Below are 24,006 nucleotides of genomic sequence, written 5' to 3'. Positions count from 1 at the left end.
TGAACGCCAATCACCCACCGAGGTTCGTCTCAAATTTTACAACCGATGTCAGGGACCAGGTGAGACTCTTAGGGACTACGCACTAGCCCTTCAGTCTGCCTACAGGGCTTTACAGCAAATAGACACTGTAGATCCTGCTGCTGCAGAAAACATAATCACTGACAGATTCATAGAAGGTTTGGACTCCAGGCTAGTACAAAGTCAACTCCGCATGCTAGCAGCACAAAATCCAAACATGACTTTCTTAGACTTTAAAGCTCTAGCCCTGCGAGTAGTGGGTACTGACTCACCTTGTACCAGCTATGCTCTTGTGCCTCGTTCCTCAGACCTTGCTGCTGGAATTTCTACTGTATCTCATCTTTCACCTGTTTTCCCTATGCAGGCCACACAGTCTGTGCAAGCCCCTACTCTCAGTCATGCACCTCCTAGCACAGATGCACTTGTCCAAGTCCTTGAATCTGTATGCCAAGCCTTAAAGGAGCTAAAAAGCCAACCCCCTGCATCATGTGAATCATCTGTAAACCGGACATTTTCCCCAAAGCCACATACTAGTAGGCCGAGTCCTGTTAGGCCCCCTCCTGGAAGGCCTCCATCTGGTGATTGTGTGCACTGTACTTATTGTGAGCGTCTTGGACACTACAAGTATCAATGTTATAAGTTAAACGGGCCACCCCCGAGGCCAAGGGCCGCCCCTCGGGAGGTGAATCCAAGGGCCCAAAGGGACAATCACAATGGATTTCCCAGTTCATCTCCAAATGCCCATATATAACCATATGGATCGATGGTGTACCTCTAGAAGCTTTAGTGGACACTGGTTCACAAGTCACCACAATTGAGCGACAAGCCTTTGAAAAGATTTGGGACTTTGATCTCCTGAAAACAGTGGGTAAAGCAAAGTTGGACTTAATTGCAAGTAATGGTCAACCTATTTCCCAGCTAGGCTACTGGGAACCCACAATCCAAATTGGTGATTGCAAGTTACCAGGTCAAGGTGTAATTGTTACTGAGGCTGAGGGAGATACAACAGCAGTAGTGTTAGGCATAAATGTCATTCGCCATGTGTTTACTGAATTGCTCGCTGCCTTGCATGCTTCTCTCCCTTCTGTTTCTCCCCCTTACAGGCAAGCTGTTCAGCGGACTATCAAAGTGCTCTGCGCCCAACAGAAGTTTGCCAACAGTAAAGGTGAGATCTGTCGTGTGCGAATCACCGACACACGACCAGTCACCCTGTCAGCTAACAGTGAAACTCTAGTCTGGTGTTGAGCTCGACCAGGAATTTACAACGAGGACTATGTAGCTCTTCTTGACTCCATCCAGATTGAAGGACAGCCCCTGGTAAAAGCTGCCAGAAGTATTGTCACCATCTCAAACGGTAGAGTACCAGTACGGCTAATCAACCTAAGTGATGCGCCCATCGAGCTATACAAGTTTAATTCAGTTTCTCAACTGTATAGCCTTGATCCAGAAGACATCCTAGATGAAGAGACACTTGCTCATCAAAAGTCGTTAAAAGCCACTCCCAAAGGCTCTAATACACCCACTACCTTCTGGTGGAATGAACTTAATGTTGGAGATGCTAACACTCCTATCGAATACATCATTGGTGTAACTAAACTTGCTAAGCGACACAGCCAAGCTTTCAGCAAGCACCCTCTTGACTTCGGCAAAACTACTCTGATCCAGCACAAGATCAACACAGGTGATCATCCTCCTATCAAAGAAAGACATCGTCCAGTACCTCCTGCTAACTATCAACAAGTAAAGAAGCTGTTAAAGGAGATGAAGGATTCTGAAGTCATCCGAGAAAGTCAAAGCCCGTGGGCTGCACCCATTATCCTGGTGAAGAAGAAGGATGGTAACATCAGATTTTGTGTCGACTACCGGAAGTTGAATAACGTTACACACAAAGATGCCTATCCTCTCCCATGGATTGAAGAATCCATCACCGCTCTTGGCTCAGCTGCATACTTCTCCACTCTCGACTTAACCAGCGGTTACTGGCAAGTACCCGTGGCTCCTGAGGATAGAGAGAAGACAGCTTTCACTACCCCAATGGGACTCTTTGGGTTATGCAATGCCCCTGCTACATTTTGTCATGGGCGGAGGAGGGGACGCTGCGCTCTCCCACTGCTCGGGTCCGGCCGCTGCTGCTGCTCGGTGATGGCTCGAGCGATGGGTCGGATCCCGGGGACTCGAGCGGCGCTCCTCGGTCGTGAGTGAAAAGGGTGGGGATTGGATTGTGGGGATTTGGTTATTGTCCGTGACACCACCCACGGTTGTGGTGATATTGGTGACACCATCGCTGCTCTGGACGGGGATCCCGGGAGCGATGACAGGGAGCAGCCTGGATGTTAGTTCTCTCCTCCGTGGGTAGGGGGTTGGTTGTCCCGGGGCCTGGTGAGGGGGTAGGGATGGATGGCAGGTGGGTTACGGGGCCTGGTGAGGTGCAGGGTCGCGGGGGCAGCGCTGTGCCGCACGGCACGGTGGTACTCACTCAGCCAATGATGAGGACACAGTTCTCAGTAAAACACACGGCTGGATGGACGGGTCCCACAGACGGCTGCGGTGTTGTTTCTCCCAGCAGGTTTATGGTGACTGCCTTTGCCTGCACCTATGTAGTGTAACTGTTCCAATGGGTTCCCACCGGTAACCCGCTCCCCAGCTTGGATGGTTGCTGAAGGAGCCCCTTTTGCCCGCAGGCTCTGGCCCTGGGAACTTTAGCCTTGGCGGTGACTGTGATTCCCTCTCTCGGTTGGACGGTTGCCTTCTGTCTGGACTTGGCTGCTGGGAAACCCAGGAGGTTCCCTTCGCTAACGGATTTGGCAAATTCACGGCGACTCCTAGCCTTACTGGGGTCCGTAAGCCCCTGCCGGATGGTGCTGGCTTCTCTTTGCGTACCGGTCCGGTACCGCCAGGCCACTGCCTGTCCACGGTCCTTACAGTTAGCTTCAATAGGCCACTCCTGTAGACGGTTACCACCGTCTGCCAACCTTGCTGATCCGTCTGGGCCACACACCCGGACCAACTTCTGTCTGCTCAACTGCTTCTTCCCTCCTTTCACTTTCACTTCCAAAACTTCAACTCTCTACTTTTCCCGCCTCCAGGACTGTGAACTCCTCGGTGGGCGGGGCCAACCACCTGGCCCACCCCCTGGTGTTGACATCAGCCCCTGGAGGAAGGCAACAAGGGTTTTTGTCTGACTTCGGTGTGCCTGACCGGGAGTATGGGGTGTGTAGGTGTTGTTCTCTGTGGCCCCTGGCTTGCCCAGGGCGCCACATTTCCCCTTAGTAAAATGCAGACCGTCCGCGGGCTGCCCGTCCATCACCGGTTTTATTTTCACAAACTGAAAAAGATAAACGGTAAACACAGATTACAAGTATAATAACATCTTCCCACATCGGGAGGTACTCTTACTTAAAATGTTGCAAACGGTAACGGCTTCCGCTCTCTCCCACCCAAGTAACCTGGCCCTGATGCTGCCCCTAAGCAAACAGGCAGCACCCCTTGACCCCAGTCCAGCACAAGCTACCCGAGCGGGTTCTGTCCTTTTCAGGGGACCAACGTCCATGGGGAGCCCCTGAAACCCCCAGAGGATCGTCACCGGTTCCGGTGGTGGCTTGGCCCCAGCCTGCTCCACTGCGGGCCCTTCCTCCAATCTGCCTCTCCGGAGGCGACAACGGTGAAAGCCACAAAGATAATTATTTACAAGCCACAAGTTCGTGGTTGCCTTGCTAGTTCTCAGGCTTGTCCATAAGGAGTCCCTTACGCAAAACTTGAAAGCAGTACCCACGGGGACAACTGTGCCGGCAACGACCAGTTTCAATCACGGTTTGTCAATCAGGTGAATCTTCGGTTATCATTCTTTCTTATCATTCAAAAAAACTTTAAACAATACTCTGGTGGTCCCAACGGGGGACAATTGCAACGGGACTCCGCTGCCATCACTCCGATTCTTCGTCGTCGGTCAGGGGAGGAGGCGCGGTACACACTCGGGCCTCTTGGCTGCCCCTCAGCTTTGCGTCCAACGCAAACCACCCCCTCTCCCCGCAGTTCCGGGTGTATTGCACCAGGTCTCCTGGCATCAGCTTGCGGTCTGGGTGCTCCTCCGGCAGGTGGGCATTAACATCCCGCCGGGCTATAAAGACTTCGGCCTCCAGGCCCGGCTCATATATAAAGCCATAGCCCCGGCGGACATCAAACCACCTCACCTGCCCTTCATACAGGGGGCCCCGGACACGGAAGGTCGCTTGACGGAGGCTCTCTTTCTCCCGGATCGTATGGGCCACGAACTCCGCCTTCTTCCTCTCTCTCTCGGAAATCTCTGGGCCCAGCGGTGTCTGTTCCCTTTCCCAATACGGAGCTGCTGCGAGCTCCGGCGCACGGGTCGGGCCCCGCGAGACCTTCTGGATACTGCCCACCACTGGTGATCTGGGTGGAAGGTCCCGCGGTGACTTGGCCTGGGGCGCCGCCTTGCAGTGACATCCCGGCACAACCTCAGCCGAGGTGTGGGGGATGGGCACAGGGGTCCTCTTCCGCCGGGCCTCCTGCACGGAGCGGCCTGTCGGCTCCAGCTCAGAGGGAGTTTCTGGGGATGCCTCCGGCTCAGGCTTCTGCACCTTGCAGGGTAGCGTTTCCGGTCGGTCACGGGCTCCGGCTACAGGCCGATCCGCCTGGGTGGACATGCGGGGTACCGCTACCGGTTGCGGTGGTAGCGGGCCTAGTGGCGGGGCCGCGGCGGCCGGTACGGGTAGCGGGGGAGGTAGCAGGGCGAGCGGGCGTTGACCGGTTCCCTCGGCCGCGATGACCGACCCACTAGGGGTACAGGGGCGTGGGTCACTCACCCTCCCTTCCGAGGCTCCCTCTTCCTCGCGTCTCCGCACGGTCGCTACAACCTCCGCCATGTCGGCCTCCCACTCCTCCAAGTGGAGCAGAAGAATTCCACTTAATTGGTCTGAGCATCAAGAAACTGCCTTTCAGATGGTGAAAAGTCTATTGACTTCACTTCCAATACTGGCGTACCCTGACTACCGCCATCCTTTCCGTCTCTACATGGATGCCAGCTACCAAGGCCTCGGAGCGGTACTATCACAAGTCCAGGATGACAAAGAGAGAGTCATTGCACATGCCAGCTGAAGCTTGAAAGGTGCAGAGAAAAACGATAGCAATTACAGTTCATTCAAGTTAGAGCTGCTAGGTTTCGTGTGGGCAGTCACCGAGAAGTTCAAAGATTACCTCGCTGCTACACCCTGCACAGTTTACACAGACAATAATCCTCTGTCTCATCTTAATACTGCACGGCTAGGTGCTCTTGAACAGAGATGGGCTTCAAGATTGGCGAACTTTTGCTTTGATATTAAGTATCGCAGTGGCAAGATCAACATCAATGCCGATGTGTTATCCCGTTTGCCCGAAGGAGAAGATTCTCCTGAGGAAGATCTGTGGGAAGATATTGAGATGCCTCCCTTCTATCAAAGGTTTGCTACACAGAATGCTGTTGCTGCTACACAAACTGATGAAGATCCTCAACAGAAACCTGTCCTATTCCAAGATCCATCGAGATGGCAAACTCTTCAAAATAAGTCTCGTGTCCTAGGTGAGATTTATGATTACCTGACTACTGGGAGAATACCTGTCAGACGACGCAGAAGATGTCCTGATTTTGAGCTTAATCGTCTCTGGAGACAGCGCAAAAGACTCTTCATTCAAAAGGGCTTGATTCTGCGCAATACCCTTGACCCGTTTTCAGGTGAAAGGCTACATCAGATTCTAATGCCACGCCGAGATGCCAGAATTTTTCATGATGCCTACCACGACCAGTCTGGGCACTTTGGCGTGCACAAAACTGAAGCCACCATACGCCAACGCTTCTATTGGATTGGGATGCGGTGAGACATAGAAAATTGGTGTAGTGAATGTCCAGCCTGCAACCTCACCAAAGTCGGTAAGAAAGATGCCAGAGCTCCTCTTCATCCAATCCATTCTCAGAAACCAAACGAGCTAGTCGCTCTTGATCATGTGAAGCTAGCACCAACTCGTTCAGGCTACACGTATGCCTTAACCATGGTGGATCACTATACTAAGTGGGTTGGTGATGTGCCAGTAAAATACCTTACAGCTCGGACTACAGCTATCACCTTCTACCATGAATATGTGAGATATTACGGTTGCCCTGAAGCAGTCCTCACAGATCGTGGATCTGCCTTTGAGTCACAATTATTTCAAGAACTCTGCCAATTCCATGAATGCAAAAAGCTGAGAACAACCGCCTATCATCCCCAAGGGAATGGCCTCTGCGACAAAGTCAACCAGACCTTCATCAATATGCTGCGAACAGCATCTGTTACCAAACAAGCTGAATGGCCTCAATTGGTTGACGAGTTAGTGGAAATCTACAACAATACTGTCCACTGTTCTACAGGCTACTCGCCATATTATCTGATGTTTGGAAGACAAGGTCAGCTCCCAAAAGATCGTTCTCTTGGAATCCAAGTCCCTGACGTGATCAATCCCCTGCCAAAAACTGATTGGGTCTCAGAGCATCAGCGAAGAATACACGAAGCCCAACAGATTGTTGATTACCGCATGGGTGAAGCTCACCGTCAACAAGAAGAGAGCTACAATCAAAGAGCTAATGCTTCACCACTTCAAGTTGGAGACAAGGTATGGCTAAAGAAGTACCACCGTACAGGAAAACTTGATTCACTCTGGGAAACAGAGCCATATACAGTTACAGCTATCCCATATCCTGTCAGATGTCTATGAAGTGAAGAAACCCGGAATAGCCCCACAGATGGTGCACAGGAACCGCATGAAGCTATGCACCAAAGAGGATCTACTGGTGATGTCATCACCTCCTTCACAAGTCATGCCAGTCTACACACCAATTCCTGCAATGGAAACACTAGCCAGACAACCTACTGTGGAAGAGTCCCTCTACAACACTTAATTTATCCTTCCATGCTATCAATATGTCCCCGTCTCGGTTCCTGCTCCAGTTGCTGCTCCTCTGCCAACTTCACCTGATCCAGCAAACAATATCTTTCCTGCTCAAGAGGAACATCAAGTGTTGAGGCGTTCAGAGCGAAGCACAAAAGGAACACTTCCAGCCCGCTACAGAGACTAAAAGGTCATATCCTTTTCCATGAGTATATAATCTTGTGTTTATTTATTTAGCTGAATAGTCAGTTTAGTAATGTTTAAGCCTCTACACCTGGGTAATACCAAGCACCTTGTTTAATATTTGCACAATTTTCTGTATACAGCCATGGACTTATGGACTGTTTGTTGCCACTAAAGTGCCTTTCCAGAGCCTTTCATATGGACAATAGTATATTGCGGAAAGAGACTCTATCTCATATTGGCACTACCACATTCATGTTTTGCATTTGTTCATTGCCTATTGTTCTTCCGTCTGGCTGCATATTCTTGCCTTATTGTTACTGTGCCTTAAATATATATTTCCTTCCTTTCTTAGCAGTCCTCGACTCGCACAATCGCCGAGGATGGCTCACCTTCAGAGGGGGAGTATGTAGTGGCCCGGTCCAGATTGTGTCTGTTTCTTTAAGTACATTCACTTATATGTAATATTATGCTATATGTTATAAGTAAAGCATTTTTCATTTGTTGTGTTCTAGCACCATCTACTGGTGAAAACTGTAAGAATCTGAAGTGTTCATTGGGTGTTATCCTATTGGCTAGTTCTTGGTCACATGGCTCAATAGGTGGAACTATTCTCCAGCCTCTGTCTGGAAAGAACTGGAATGAGCTGGTTCTGGCTGAGTCTCCTCTGAGGGAAGACATTATGTGGAGTTTCTCTTCACCACAAGACTCCTGATAGGCCCGAGGCCTAGAATTTCACCATTTACTGACTTTTACAGCCAATATGCTGAAGGCTTCCTATCATGAATCCTTACTGGCCAGGTAAAGATTGTGCATCTCTTCAGACAGTAGGGCATACTAATTATATACAAGATCCTACTGCATGCAGATTGGGAAAGTTTGAGGGTTTCCCGCCCCACTGCAATATTAGTGGCTTTCACGCCATTGTCCATGCACCAGCCGTCCGGTCCTCGTAGTGCGCTGGGCAACTTTCTGTATTTGCTTACATGTACTGCACGTGTTTGAACTAGCAGTGAAATTAACCCCAGGACTCCAGGTCTGTAAAATCTTATTATATCTACCCTCTACCATGCCTGATGAAGAGACCTGAGTAGTCTCGAAAGCTTGCAATTATTACCATCTTTTCAGTTAGCCATTAAAAGGTATCAACCACTGAGGACTCTCTGTTCTTTTAAACAATTTTTTTATCTCTACTGGCTAACACGGTACAAAGATATATTTTACTTGTATATCTACCCTCTAAGCTCAAGAAACTCTGAACCTGCTTCTAAAGGCATACCAGTATTACATCTGAAGCAAATTGTCCTCTTAAAGCTACAGAACCCTAATTACACTTCAGCACTCAACACCAAGCTGTATTTGCTGTGGCCTACCCACAAAAGACCGTGAAACATACTGTATATTCCGTGTTGTTTTCCTTTGTTCCTGCTGTATTAAAGCAAATGTTATCCCCAAGACCGTGTCTGTGAACTGTCCATCAGCTGTGGATAGTGTGTGGGGGTGGATAGCAGGGAACATCAGGGCCTTGTAGACCACCCAGGGAACATGGCCCCTGCACCCTTGTGCCAGAACAGCAACTGTGACATATAGAACATTTGAGGTCCTCTGTTCCTGGGCCCTTACACGATCTGAATGTGCAGGGAGCAGGGAGCCGGCTTCTGCGGATGCTGGTAACCAAGGTACACATTGGGTAACCATCAAAGGCTTTGCTTGGTTACCCAATATTTACCTTGGTTACCAGCATCCGCAGCTTTAGAAGCCGACTCCCTTCTCCCTGTACACGTAGCCAAGGTACACATCGGGTAACTATAAGCAAAGCGCTTTGAGTAGTAACCCGATGTGTACTATGGTTACCAAGCACAGCGTCGTTACACTGGTCGCAGGTGGTTGGAGGCTGATCTCTGATCGCTGTGGAGATCTGCCTGTTTGTCAGCTCACCAGCGACCATGCAGCAACGCTCCAGCAATCCCTGCCAGGTCAGATCGCTGGTGGGATCGCTGGAGCGTCGCTTAGTGTGACGGTACCTTTAGCTGCATGCAAGCCTTATATCACCAAGATCTATGCCAAGTGTCAGATGGAGTTTTGTAATGTGCACTGCTACTGGACTAAAGCAAACAAGTTCTGTAGAGTGATAAATCACTCTTCCCTATCTGGCATGTGATGGAGGAGTCTGGTTTGGGTGAAGGCCAGGAGAATTTTATCTGTCTGACCTCATTATGCCAGTTGTAAAGTTTGGAGCAGAAGGGACAATGCTATGGATTTGTGTTTTAGGAATTGTCTTAGAATCAAAATCAGAAAGCTAAGAGGCCTATCAACTCAGTCATGCCCGATCCTTGGACACTTTGTAGAACACTCCTTGCAATGATTCTCTGTTTCCCTCAGCTTAGATTTAGTTAATGGAAATATGAGTGCTTTAACATATTAAGATATTTTGGACAATTGTAGCTTCCCGCTTTGTGGATACAGTTTGAAGCAAGTCCTCTTCTGTCCCCGCATGACTGTGCCCTACTGCACAAAGTAAAATCCATTAAGGCACAGCTAGGTGAGTTTGGTATGTAAGAATTTGAATGTCCCTTTCACAGCCCTGACTTCAACCACACCAAAAATTTTTAGCATAAAATATAATGAAGAGTGCACACCGTGGGGTGGGGGTCTCATACAACTCCTATTACTAATCTAGGGCTTAGTGGCAGCTATGTGCTGTTATTAACCCCCTATTACTCCAATTGCTACCGCACCAAGACATTTGGGAAAGGCCAGGCAAAGTGCTAGAATTGTCACATCTTATGGATGTTAAGGCTGTTATTTTTAAGCTGGGGGGGGCGGCCCAATAAGCATAGGTTTCCCCGGCCTAAGAATACTAGCCCTCACCTGTTGGACTTCATCATGGCTGGGTATCAAAATTGGGGGTGACCGCACGCTGTTTTTTTAATTATTTATTTACATAATAATAGCAAAAGTTGCATGTGATTCCTCCTATTTTGATACACAGCCAAGATAAGTGCACGGCTGGGGGCTGCAGCCTGTAGCCGTATGCTTTATGTGTGCTGGGTATAAAAATATGGGGGGACTCTACGTCAAATATTTTATTTATTTATTTTTACTGTACAATATAGACCCACAGACAGCGCCTGTGATTGGTTGCAGCATATGCTGTCACACAGGCTGGGGGTGCATCTGACTGCAACCAATCACAGACACAAGGTGGAGAAAGCAGTAAATAAGCATGAGCCTAATGTGTGGCCCCGGAAGTGAATGGGTGGCCACGGGAGCAAGCCCGGCACCCATGTAAATTTGAAACCGCACAAATCTGGACTTTTACAGTTCGGTTCTGCCCATCACTATTCCCTATTTCATGTGTGGGACACCCATGGGATAATGAGTAGTGAAAAATTAGTTGCAACCTCATCAGACTGCTCTGAAATATGGCCACAAGTGGGGCCCCTGAGATTAGAAAAGAGACACACTGTGCTGTTGGCACTTGATTTTTGAGTCATTTCTGCAGCCTAAGGAGTTGTTTAGACAGGGAATGGTCTTTTCCCTAGTTGTCTGAGCTGACTGTTATTTTAATACTAGTAAGGGAGAGCTAGTGTGAACCATCTGGATACCACTTTTAACAAGTAAATTTCTTCCCTTGTGTTTCATTATCTCATTTAGGAAACTGTATGCAAAAATACATCATACGGTGCTATTAGGCTCTTTCTTTCAAAAACATTCTTGTCATATGCCCTACCTTTTCTGTGAAACGTTCCTTCTTCTTTGTTGAAAATCTCATTGGGCACTACAGAATAGTTGGACATTGGATTGTCTTTCATTGCTTTAAAAGTAGAGTGTTCTACTACTGAGTCTATGGCAGCATCATCCAACTCTTTTCCCAGGAATTTACTTATTTTAATAACATTGCTCTTCAAATCCTAGAGATAAAGGCAGTTTTAGTACCGTGAAACAAATAAACACATGACAAAGTAAAAATATATACTGCTCAAAAAAATAAAGGGAACACTAAAATACCATTCTGTTGTTTAAGTGTTCCCTTTATTTTTATGAACAGTATAAATTTAGAAGAATATTCACAACTCAATTGCTGCATTATTGCCTATGCTTAGTGATCTGAAATGCGTATACCATAAGTTCATATTTTGATCTATATTATAGAGGCAAAATGTGGCTTGAAAGTGTATCTGTAATGCAAATTAATAACAATATAAGGACTTACGATGCTGGTAAGGAGTTGTATGCTAGTTGACAACACAATTATCAATGCCCCGTGAAGTAAAAATGTCTATACCTATATCTCAGACCAATGCCACTGCTCCACTCCCAATTCTGTGTCCCCCTCCTGTCTCTTTACATAAATAATGTCACGTTAGCACAACAGCCTTTACATTTTTATCCGAGTGGAGAAAAATGTAAGTGCTGTGACCGATCAGCGGCTGCTGTTTGGCTGCAATGGTTATGTGACATAATTTATGTTAGAGACTTAGTGGTGCTTCAGAACAGATTTTATTTCTACTTTATGCATCACCATTAAGCCATTGTTAAGGTGTTATCCAACACCAGACAACACTTTAAAGTTGATTGATCACACAAGCTGTGCTTGCATCTTTCCCCACACTTGATAGCTGATTTAATCAGCTGACATGAGCCTCTAACAACTGCATGTGGATCCGAGGCTGTTAACCAGTTAAATGCCACTGTGAATCATGTGCAGACAGAAGGCACATCATTGATCCTGCCCATCTGTGTGCCCGTCACTTGATTGCAGGGAGCCGATCGGTTGTCATCACTAGAGATGAGCGAACCTTTGGAAGTTTGGGTCTCCAGGTACATTCGAACCTCAAAAAGATTTGAGTTTTTATCCCGATGATCTGAATCTCACTGAAAATCAGTAATTGGGCAGATCATGGCTCCACCCACATGCTGGCAGCCATAAGCAGAACACTTCTGGGGGAGGGTGGGCAGGGTTTTTAATTTTTTTTTTGTTTGTGTGTGCAACTACATCTGACCACACTGATTTTACCCCCAGTGCAAGCCATTCAAACACTGCACAGGGCTGAGCATCAATCATACCCAAGCATAGCGCTGCTTGCTTGAGTGGTTTGCACTTGTAACTCACGCAAACTTCAAAGCAAAACTTTGTTTTTTCGTCAGTCAGTTTTTGAACCTAAACTCTGAACATGTTCGCTCATCTCTAGTCATCACACCAGGTGGTCAACTGAAGACCCACGTGCCTTTCATGACAATCCTCCTGTGAATGCCATCTTATGGCCCGCATTCATAGGAGATCGTGATTTCTGTGATACATAGCAGTGCTCATGCACTGCTTTGCATAGCACATGCGATCGGACATTCTCAGCTTCAAGTCTTCTAAGGGGAATATTATATACAGTACAAAATTAAAAAAAGGTTTAAAAAGTATTTAAAAAAAATAAAAAATACACAAATGTTCTTTTGCCCCAATAAAAATAAAACAATTAAAAAAACACATTTGTTATCGTCGCATTCAGAAATGTCCGATCGATCTGTCAAAATGTAATATAAATTAATCTGATCAGTAAACAACGTACAAGAAAAAAAATCAAAACACCAAAATTATGTTCTTTTAGTTGCAGTAACGCTGCAATAAAATACAATAAAAGGCAATCAAAACATAGTGTATATCGCAATGAAATCAATAACAACGTCAACTTAGTGTGCAAAAATTAAGTCCTCACACAACCTTAGAGCCAGAAAAATGAGAACATTACGGGTCTTCGAAAATGTCAACAAAAGTGAAACAAAAAATTTGGGGATACATTTCTGATATTTTTTTTCACCCATTAAATAAAATAAGCTATATATGTTTGCTATCTGTGTACTTATATTGACCATGGTACATAAAAAAAATAAAACATTGTAAAGTTGCACTTCTTTGCAATTTCACTGCACTTGCAATTGTTTTCTCATTTTCCAGTACACTATGTGGCAGAATGAATGGTGTAATTTAAAAGTATACCTTATCCTGCAAAAGGAGAGCAGTCATATGGGTATATGGCTGAAAAAAAAAAGAAGGGGAGAAAAAAACGGAAATGCCAGGCTTAAAGGGATTAAATCAACAAGTGCATTTAGTAGTGCATACCTTAAGCATGTCTTCATATGACAGAAAAAGAAAGTTTGGGTTATCTTTCATTGTGAGCCATCCTTTCACATGTTCAAACCAGCGGCCAAATATAACTACAAAACAAAAGTTAATGTATATTATTGGCCACAACATTATATTAACCTGTTACATTATTAAAGGGAACTTGTTATGTCCCAAATGCTATTCACTTGTGTGTATAATTTGTAGGTTAATAGCATTCTAAAGCTGTGTGGCGCTGAACTAAAAGCCCCACAACCAGGAGGACATGAACTTTATTCCTCCCGCTTTCACTCAATAAAGGAGTGTTCTACTGCTAATGTCACCATCTTTCATTTGTCCTAACTATTCCTTACTAACACTTTTCTAATATAGTGTGCTACCAACTTTGCTCCTGTAAGCTGATCTCTCTGTGGCACATATATTTCTATGATGATACTTTAGCTTTGGTTCTTCCAGTCTGGCGACCAGAATTGGGCAAACCACTGGTGTGGGCAGGGCTACTTGTCTGTGTGTATGTAAGTGACAGCAGTCTGGGTATGCACGCCCAGATACCACTTTACTCTCCTGTCAGACTAGTCTATAGTGCAGTTCTTTCATCTGACAAGTGCTGCAATGTGAAGATCAGAAATAGGAAAGCCAGAACATCAACATAGGGATATAGTAGCCGCAGGTAACAGGGTAGGTAGCAGAAATATATTAGGAAAATGTTAATTAGGAATAGTTAGGACAAATGAAAGGAGGTCACATTAATAGTGGAAAACCTCTTTAAGGAGTAGCTGGTGCAGCTTTAGTCACTGCCCAGTACAAAGTGTGTGATAGCTGTAAGCATGACAGCCAGCTCTGCATTGATACATTGCTGCCCTCCTTATACGGTAATAGTTTTATCCCTTTCAAGATACATAAAGCAGAAGTTTTTCCACTTTCTTGATGAGAAATTGAAATGTGATGGATAGTTGGTGGTGTGATTAATAATAAGGCTCATTAAATGCTCTAAGTGAGGATTTTGAATAGACTATGAAGTGTATATGACAAATCAATATCATTATTAGTTATATCTGATTTGAGAAAAGCAGTGTGGAAACCAATATGGCTATTGCACCTCCAGCAGAGTTCCTTGTAATCTAAACAGTAAATTGTGTTTTTTGTTGCAAAACCTGATTAGGGAATTTGTTACTGTATTTTTAAGCCAATTTGCCATTTGAGAGTGGGGGAAAGTGAGAAAGCTGGTCAACAACGATGACAATTGAAATTGTATGTGATGCCAGCCTCTGATTGTAGTTGTGAGAGGCTTTAAATATAGGCTAGAAGGCAATACCACTATGGTTAGTGGTTGGCTGTAGCGGTCATGGAGATGTTTGCATGTGATTACTGCAGTAAAATAAGCAAAAACGGAATGGGCTCTTCAGTAGAACTGGTGCTGTGAGAGATACAGCTGGTTGTCTTATTTTTTGGATAATTATTTTAAAGTTTTAAAGTCCTAGTCAACCATTTTAAAGGGTTTATCTAAGACAGTTATATTACTATCTTATCCATTTTTGGTCGGATGCGGAGGCGACACCCGGCAACTTTGCTGACCAACTGTTCTTAGTCCTGGCAGCAGCCAGATGTGCTCAGATAAGGAGCAAAATTGTACTCTTGATCACAGTGATCATGGCGGGGTACTGCATGTATGAGCCTTACTTATTCAAATAAGGGACATATGGGGAGTACCCGGCTGTGGCCACTGTACAGTTGATGGAGCTGGGCTGTGCAGCTCTGTGACTGAGCACATTTGGTTGCCCCTGGCACTGAAAACATCTGACCAGCGGGGATGCTGGATGTCACATCACCAGCAAACAGATATGGATGACCTATGCCCATGCACATCCATTTCCCATTACTGGAGAAAAAAAGACATACCACCCTGGTGTCAAATATATATATATATATATATATATATTTTTAATATATACAGTACATCCACCATTGCTCCTCTGTGGCCAGTGATTAGCTATCACTTGTACGTCCAGCAGAACAACATGTATAAAGGCAATCTCTGTACATCTTGGTCTGGCCTTACAATTACTGAGAGATCAGGTTATAGCTGCTGCCTTTAGAAGTATATGGAAAGAACAGCGGCAATATATCAGAACTACCTAGAGACTAATTTTTGTCTTGAAAAATACAGTCAGCAATCAATAGAAATGAAATACTTACTGTCTTTGCTTAGAAACAAAGAGACAAAATCTTGAAATTCATCCCTGCATTCCATAAATTGTGCAATCTTGGAGAAGTAGTAAAGGGAAACGCACACATCTTTAGGATTCCTTATTGTGTAGATCGCCTAACACACAAACAGATTAAAAAAGTACGGCATTGAGAAATTCTTACACAATACAAAGTTGTCATAAAATTTTAAGGAAATTTTTAGAACGTACATAACAGGGAACAAATTTGAATAATTGGAGTAAAAATATTTTTCTTAATGTCAAGGTATAGATTTAGGCACATCAGTATTATTTTGCTTGGTCTGCATTTCACCAAAAGACAAATCTTATTTTATGGCGACATATTTCCTTCATATAGGCAACGTAGACTGAAATGGAGATCTGTTTTAACCTCCATGGCCTCATATGTTTCAAATTTACTTCCTGAAACACCATTTAAACATCACAAACCTTGGCTTTGGTCTTAGGAAACGATTGTGGAAATAGATGGATAGGGAGATGTGTTGTAATAAGTCGAGGCGATGGTTTGTTCTCAATCAGGCTTCGTCCAGCATGCTGCTCAATCCAAGGCACACGATCCCAGCTAAAGGTTGTTTTTACTGGTATAGGATCTCCATTGCTGTAGATGAGAGAGAGGATTTCTTGGAGCCATGTGGTGCCTATAACACAATACACATATTTAAGTGTACATTTCGTATGTCTTTTTAGCAATTTATTTTATTTAATAGGTATAGAAAGACAATGACAAATGCAAATGTCATCCTAAAGAACATGAAATAGTTGCAATCATGATACTGAAGAAAACATAACATAAATGAAGAAAAAACATACAACAATTAAACAAATATTGAAGAGGAACTAACAGTCAAGTTATCTGTTCAGTGTCCTGGCAGGGGTACTTACATCTCAGTGATTATTCTTTGATTTAAGTATAATTCACTAGGTTGCCTGGCACCATAAGGATTGGGATTTGTCACGTAGCCCAACCCCCAAATTAACTAGCCATTCCGGCACCAATCTTTTCACATCAGAATTCTGGCATGAAATTCTGGCATGAAATCTTGGAATAATCTGGCCCAATCATTATCATTTAAAAAAATAGTAAATAAACACAAAAAAATATTTATTATATAAAAACTATACATGAATTTATGTTTCTTGGGGTGTGAAAGTATACTATTGCCTATTTTAGCAATGTCCCCCAAAAATTAAGTTTTTAAATTAGTCAAAGATTTTGACAATTGACAGAAAAATTAAAGGCAAGCTATAATCTCACAACGACCAATGGATTAAATCAGGTTTTTGTGTTGAATGCATTTTTTTTTTTTTACTTATCACTAGAGATGGGTGAGCACTAAATCGCTTGGATGCCCGATACTTGAGATAAGCAGGTGAGACGCTCTGAAAGTGCTCAACTTGAGTAAAGAGTATAATGGAAGTCAATGATTAGCCAATTTGGCTCTCTAACCACATACAACCACAACTGAACATTTCCTGAGAGAGGGAGGGCAGAGGTTTTCTTTTGACACACTACATTCAAAAACTATATCTGCTCTGAACAACAAATATGCTGATCTCCTGTGAATGGGAACATTCAGCCAGCTTTCACAGGAAGTTCACCATGACAGTGATCATCAGCTGACCTCTGGCTGTCATGGCACACAGCCACAAATCCAGAGGACTGGCAGACATAACAAGCAGGACCGCAACCTGGCTTGCTACGGAGGAGGTGTGACTACATCCCACATAACCTGATACCTTTGAATCACTCCCAGTGCAATCCTGCACTCATATCTTAGCTAGCTATATTTCAAACAGTCAAGTGACCACACTAAAGAGACTTAACAGATCTCCACATGATCCTGTTATGCATGATTACATGCAAATTAGCGATTAATTGTGACCAAGGTCCAGGAGGACCAAAACGTTAAAAAAGAATCTCAGTTATCGCTGTTGTAAATAAACTATTTGTTAATCTTGCATGAAAAAATACTGTCTCTTGCAACTTTTTGCTAAATAGGGAGTGTGCAGTGTTATACTTATATATTTATATTCCAGGGATTCTCATATCCCCACACTAGCAAGTCTAAAAAACATACAAAATTAGAAAATTAGAGTGAGTGCATAACTGTACGTATATTCTGATGGCAACCAATTGGCACCCCACAATGATGTCACGGGCTCGCCAATGACAGCAGAGAATGACACTCCTCGCCGGTGAGCTTTAAATTCCACTGTCAGAGATTGATAGACAGATTTTTACTGGTTAACAGAAGGAGAGAGCCACACACACACCGGTTAGCAGCACATGCTAACTGATCAAATCAGCCAGCATTTGCGTGGAAAGAAGCGGGCTTGCATTAAAGGGACAGACATGACCTTGGACGTACTGGTATGTTCAAGGTCGTGAAGGGGTTAATATGCCTTTAAGTCCCATATACATTAGACTAATGGTGGCTGAACCAATATCGATGAATTTTGCTGAAGGACAGTCTGGTATGGATTAGGGTGCCGTATGATTTATGGTTATGAGGGATGTTGATTGCACATGTTTGATTTTGGGCAGCAGATCACATTGTTCATCCTGAGAGAAACTGCTGGCAGACAGAAGAGGCCCCTGTGCAAGAACAATCTATGGGCTTCTTGCAGTCCAATAGCATATTATAATGCACAATTCCACCATCTTTGGAGATGGGAGTGACCTCCTTACCTCATAGGAGTCTGTACGTCTGCTCAGACTGCACCAACAGTATGTTTGCCCATGTCTCAAAAATGTCAATGATTGAAGCACCCTTTTAAAGGTATGATTACAAAGTAAAGTATTTTGCTTGAAAATTCAACAATTACATTAGTTACCTGATTTGGGATATGTTATATTGAAAACATCATCATCACGTGCTTCAAATTCCTTCCATGCATAGTTCATGCTTTCCACTGTGTGCACACCCCGAGGTACTCTTATATCCTCATAATCCATATATGTTCTTTCACATTCTATCATGATGAAAAGATTTTCTTGGGAAAAAAATATATGGAGTAAGAACCAGTTCACAATTTCATTTTATTTTTTTTTTTTTATATTCGGTTTGTTTTTTTCAAATGTTGTATCCAAAGCTAGAAATAGATCCCCAAAAGTTTGTATTAATAACTGTACTTCATGCAGTCATGTTATCTTGCTTCTGAAGAGACTATTTGCATTAAATTCAGAATGGGGCATTACGTGGCCTATATGTCTCCTTAGGTCGACTTAGTATACTCTTCATTTTTGGGGGTGTTCTATCTTCAGCTTCAAGGCTGTTCGATGGGGGCGAAATTTTCGCCCTCATTAGCATGCATTTTTTTGCACTGGTGGGAGGAACAATTCATATTTAATCTCTCCAACCCCTTTCTTTCTGATACTGCCATATACTTGAGATATCTTGATGCTGTCTTAATTATATGGCAGGGAGCCTCTGAAACTGTTGGTGACTTTATCAGCCATATCAGCAATAATGCACACAATCTTTCCTTCACATATCAGCATCATCTTACAAAGATCAGCTTTTTGGATATGTCCCTTTATGGTAATCACATGACGGGGGTTATTGAAAGCAAACTGTACCGTAAACCTTGCTCTGGCAACTCACTTTTACATGCCAAAAGTTGCCATCCCCGTCATGTGATCCAAAATATACCAGCGGGTGAATATGTCAGAGCGGTCAGATATTGTACCACTGCTGCTGATTTGGCTGAAGAATTTACAATTATTGATGAGAGATTTAAAGCGATGGGTTACTCCCAAGCTCATCTGGATCATTCCAAAAATAAAGTGAATCTCAAGGATAGGGAACAATATCTTGATATGTCAGTGAATAAAAAGAAAAAAACTTTTAATTTTGATAAAAAAAACCTGTGTTTTTTTCTACTAAATATAGTAGAAATTATCATCAGGTTACAAATATTATTAGGAGATTCCTCCCTATTCTTTTGTCAGATGAAACCCTATACAAAATTCTTGATCAAGGTGTGAAATTTGTGTCTAGGAAAAACGCATCTCTGGGCAGTCGATTATCCCCTAGTGATCACACAGCTTCAACTCGGAGAAATGTTAATCCTAATACTAGTCTTAATTGGCTTCCAACATGTGGGTCTTACAAGTGTGGGGGTAAATCCTGCGGTCTTTGTAGATTCATGGTCGGTGCACAAAATTTTTCTTCCAATATTAATGGAAAGATTTTTAAAATTAAGGATATGATAAATTGCGGCACCGATCATGTTATCTACTGTATTTCCTGCAGTGAATGCTGCCTTCCGTATATTGGCAGTACGACCCGTCCTTCGAGACGTAGGATTTCAGAGCATGTTTATGACTCTAATCACACTACTACTACCAGGAATCTATCTGGGGCATCACAGCATTTTTTTTCTAAACATGCTGGTAATATCAACACTTTGCAGGTGGTTGCTCTTGAGAAGGTTAGATTGCCGAAGAGAGGAGGTAATTTGAAGGAATTATTATTACGCAGAGAAACATTTTGGATTTTTGCTATGGATACACGATCTCCTCTAGGCATGAACCGCAAGAGCAATTTGCACTTTATTGATTGAATGTATCTGAAATCCCTCTATCAGCACCCAGCTTTCCTATTTTCTGATATCCATCTTGTCCTCGGCACACTGCTTCCCCATGCTCTGCTATACATCTTTCCCTCAGCGCCCAGCTTTCCCATATCAGAGCATGGGAAAGCTGGGTACTGAGACGTGATGTATAGCAGAGCATGGGAAAGCTGGGTGCTGAGAGAAGATGTATAGCAGAGCATGGGAAAGCTGGGTGCTGAGGGAAAAGAGCCTTTTTCCCTCAGCACAAAACGTTCCCATCCCCTGCTTGTATCTTTGTCCCCCCTTGTATATAGTTCTCCAAATACAATAATGGCACCCACATAGCCTTCCAAATAGTATAAAGGGTCCCACATAACCCTTCATATATTAGAATACACTTCCATAGTCCTCCATGTATTATAATGCATTTCCCATCGTTCTCCATGCATTATAATTCACCCCATAGTACTCAATATATAATACTGCACCACATAGTCCTCCATATATTATAATGCACCCCCATAATCCTCCATGTATAAAGTAGCCCTTCAATTATTATCTTGAATTTCTCATAGTCCTCCATGTATTATAATGCATTTCCCATAGTTCTCCATACATTATAATTCACCCCATAGTTCTCCATGTATTATACTGCACCACATAGGCCTCCATATATTATAATGCAGCCCTATAGTCCTCCTTGTATAAAGTAGCCCTCCAATTATAATGAATTTCTCATAGTTCTCCATATATTATAATTCACCCCATAGTTCTCCATATATTACACTGCACCACATAGTCCCCAATGTTTTATAATGCACCCCCATAGTCCATGTATAAGGTAGCCTCCATAGTCCTCCATATATTATAATGTAGCCCCCATAGTCCTATATGTATTATAACGCAACCCCATAAAACTTCATATTGCATTATGCAGCCCCATACTCCTCCATGCATAAGGCACCCCTATATTCCATGTATAAGGTGTCCTTCATTTTGTATTATGCAGCCCTCCCAGACCTCCATATATAATAATGCAGCCGCCTCACCAGGCCTCCATGTATAATAATGCAGCCAGCCTCCTCAGGCCTCCATGTATAATGTAGCAGCCAGCTTCTCAAGGCCTCCATGTATAACAATGCACCCAGCCTCCTCAGGCCTCCATGTATAATATAGCACCCAGTCTCTCCATACCAGGCCTCCATGTATAACAATGCACCCAGCCTCCTCAGGCCTCCATGTATAATGCAGTATCTCCAGGCCTCCATGTATAATGCAGTATCTCCAGGCCTCCATGTATAATAATGCAGCCACCCCAGACCTCCATATATAATGCAGCCTCCCCAGACCTCCATGTATAAAGCAGCCTCTACAGACCTCCATGTATAAAGCAGCCTCTCCAGGCCTCCATATATAATGCAGCCTCCTCAGACCTCCATGTATAAAGCAGCCTCTCCAGGCCTCCTTGTATAATAATGCAGCTACCCCAGACCTCCACATATAATGCAGCCTCCTCAGACCTCCATGTATAAAGCAGCCTCTCCAGGCTTCCATGTACAATAAAGCAGCTTCCCCAGAACTCCCTTCCCAAGCCTCTGGCCACCGTTTACTCACTTATATTAAAAAAAAAACCAAGTACTCACCTTCTCTCTTCCTTCCACCGCTGCTGTCCTCCCCGCTGCTCGTTCTCCCGGTGCTGCGGTTGGCGTCCTCCTGTCCTGCACTCTGTGCACTCAGCACAGCAGTCGCTCGGGAGTGACGTCATCGCACAGGGGGAGAATGGTGATGCATAGCGTGGCACCGGCTGCGCTATGCTTCATCATTAGTGTGCGCGGTGACGGGGAAGACGCTGCAGCCGCTGACACCAGGTAGGGGGCCCCGGTGGCGCCGCTGACATCAGGCAGGGGGGCCCGGTGTCGGCGGCGGCAGCGGGTCAAATAGCGGCTGCGAGGTCTGTGACAGATCAGCGCAGCTCCTCTCACACTGACAGGAGCTGGCTGCCGATCTGCCTGGCAGCCGCCGGGCCCCTGACCTCCCGGGCCCGGTCGCGATCGCGACCGCTGCGACCGTGGTAGTTACGCCACTGCCAGGCAGATATGGAGTTAATCTGCAGGATAATAGCGTTCTGACAGAGTATGGCCACTGTGCTGAAAGCCCGCTGCCAGGAGGAAATAAACTTTACCCATCCCAACAGCCTCAGGCATTAAGTTATAGGAGAACAACAAGCATGGTTTCAGTCACTGCTGAGTACATAGTGAGTGGCGGCTGTAACTGCACCCTTGGCACTGACAGCCAGCTTTGAATTGATACATTGCTGACCTGGCTGGTTACAACCACTGCTCTCTTTCCACTGAGCGGTGACTTAAACTGCACCGGCCATGCATCCAAGAATGAATGCCTGAGGTTGCTCAGAAGAATAAAGTTTGCCCCTATATATGCTAGTTAATAGCATTTTTTACATTATAGGTTCTCTTTAAAGAAGTTTTCTGGTAGATTTACAAAGCTTTTAAAGAGTAGTGGATGTTATAAAATTGGGAAATTAATATGCTCATCACTAAGTAGTGTCTGTAAGTTTTTATAATGAACAAAAAAATATTCTTCTGTTCCAAAATCAGACACAAAATAGAACCCAGATGTTCCCCATAATAATATATGTATCCCTTTACTTCCATTTGCATCAGTTATGAAAATAATCCATTTTGGACTGTCTGTACCTGAAATGGAACAAACAAGTACAATGTCAACATAGGCTTATCATATTAATAAAAAATAGTGCAGGAAAGGGATTTTAGGCTATCATTAGAAAATGTTCTACAGGGTTGACAACAGTGAAAGTTATCACTCTTAACTAATTAAGCCAGTGCCTAAATTCGTTACTATCTAAGGTATATACTGAAAATGAGTGTGTGTCTAGAACATAAACATAAATTATACTGTAAAAGAAAAGGGCATATACAAATAAAGTACGGACACGTAATTGTCATTTTTAGAGGACAAACACCTAATATAGTGAAGGAACACTGCCAAGAAGAATCCATACAAATGCATTCTGTTCTCCTTCCCTTTTCACTAATTAGGTTTTATAGGTTATCTTTCCAAGTATTATCATATCAGCTTCAGACAGCTGACCTACTTATGGGAATAAAGAAGAATGCATGAATGTTTTTCTGAAGGACATGAAAATTGTAATACAATAATTTATAGATTTTTAAGGCTATATTACAGAAGAAACAGAACTATAGTGACTTTAGCACAGAGAGTTAAAGTTCCCAAAAGTTTTGTATTAAATGGTTAGTTTAAAAGGGTTGTCTGAAATAGAAAGTCTGCAGTCTCTCTACAGTGAGCGATTTGCCTGTATTCCCTGTGGAGGTGGACAGGCATGTGACCACTTGTATGTGATTTGCATTCTTGTGATCACATGTACACTAGACTTCTGCACTGCTCTCAATTCTGTTCTATTGAGAGAAGCTAGGTAAGACTAGTTGTGGATGATTTTTTTTAAATTTTGTCACTTTTGCACTTGTGGTTAGATTCTAATATAAAAATCCTATCAAAGCTACCTCAAAATTCATCCCTGAAGAAAACGTTTTGTACATTTTGTTGAGAATGTAGAAAACTGTTGTCAAACTTCTAAACCTTCTAACTTCCTAAAATAATAAAGGGATGTTTAAAAAATGCTGCAAACATAGACTAGAATTATGATAAATGTTAATTCTGAATAGTTTTATATGGCATGACTGACAATTTAAAAAAAATGTAAAACTTCTGACAAACAGAATAAAATTACACAAAACATATCAACCTAAATATACTACTAAGATATAATACAATGTGTCATGAGATAAAAAAAAAATATTTCAGAACTATTTAGATAAGTAGAAGCATTGTTAATCTATTACAAAAAAAAAAATAACACATCACATTTAGAAAATAGGGTCAGGAAGGTCAAACCTGGTTGTGACGGCTGAATACTATCATACG

General features: G+C 43.7%; 1 protein-coding gene across 1 annotated transcript in view; it reads right to left on the bottom strand.

The window, feature by feature from the left end:
- LOC142257209 (3-beta-hydroxysteroid sulfotransferase-like) overlaps nucleotides 1-24,006 on the bottom strand; it is a 109,009-nt gene that overhangs the window by 34,041 nt on the left and 50,962 nt on the right. The window contains exons 2-6 of the mRNA XM_075329350.1: nucleotides 18,304-18,462; nucleotides 15,898-16,106; nucleotides 15,437-15,563; nucleotides 13,238-13,332; nucleotides 10,853-11,033 (exon numbers count right to left, since the gene is read on the bottom strand). Coding sequence (XP_075185465.1) covers nucleotides 10,853-11,033; nucleotides 13,238-13,332; nucleotides 15,437-15,563; nucleotides 15,898-16,106; nucleotides 18,304-18,448 — 757 coding nt within the window. The 5' untranslated portion in view covers nucleotides 18,449-18,462. The remainder of the gene's footprint in view (nucleotides 1-10,852; nucleotides 11,034-13,237; nucleotides 13,333-15,436; nucleotides 15,564-15,897; nucleotides 16,107-18,303; nucleotides 18,463-24,006) is intronic.

Source organism: Anomaloglossus baeobatrachus, chromosome 11, assembly GCF_048569485.1.
Source record: "Anomaloglossus baeobatrachus isolate aAnoBae1 chromosome 11, aAnoBae1.hap1, whole genome shotgun sequence".
NCBI classification, from domain to species: Eukaryota; Metazoa; Chordata; class Amphibia; order Anura; family Aromobatidae; genus Anomaloglossus; species Anomaloglossus baeobatrachus.
The sequence above is the reverse complement of the archived record's forward strand: the minus strand, read 5'-3'. Positions and strand labels throughout refer to the sequence as shown.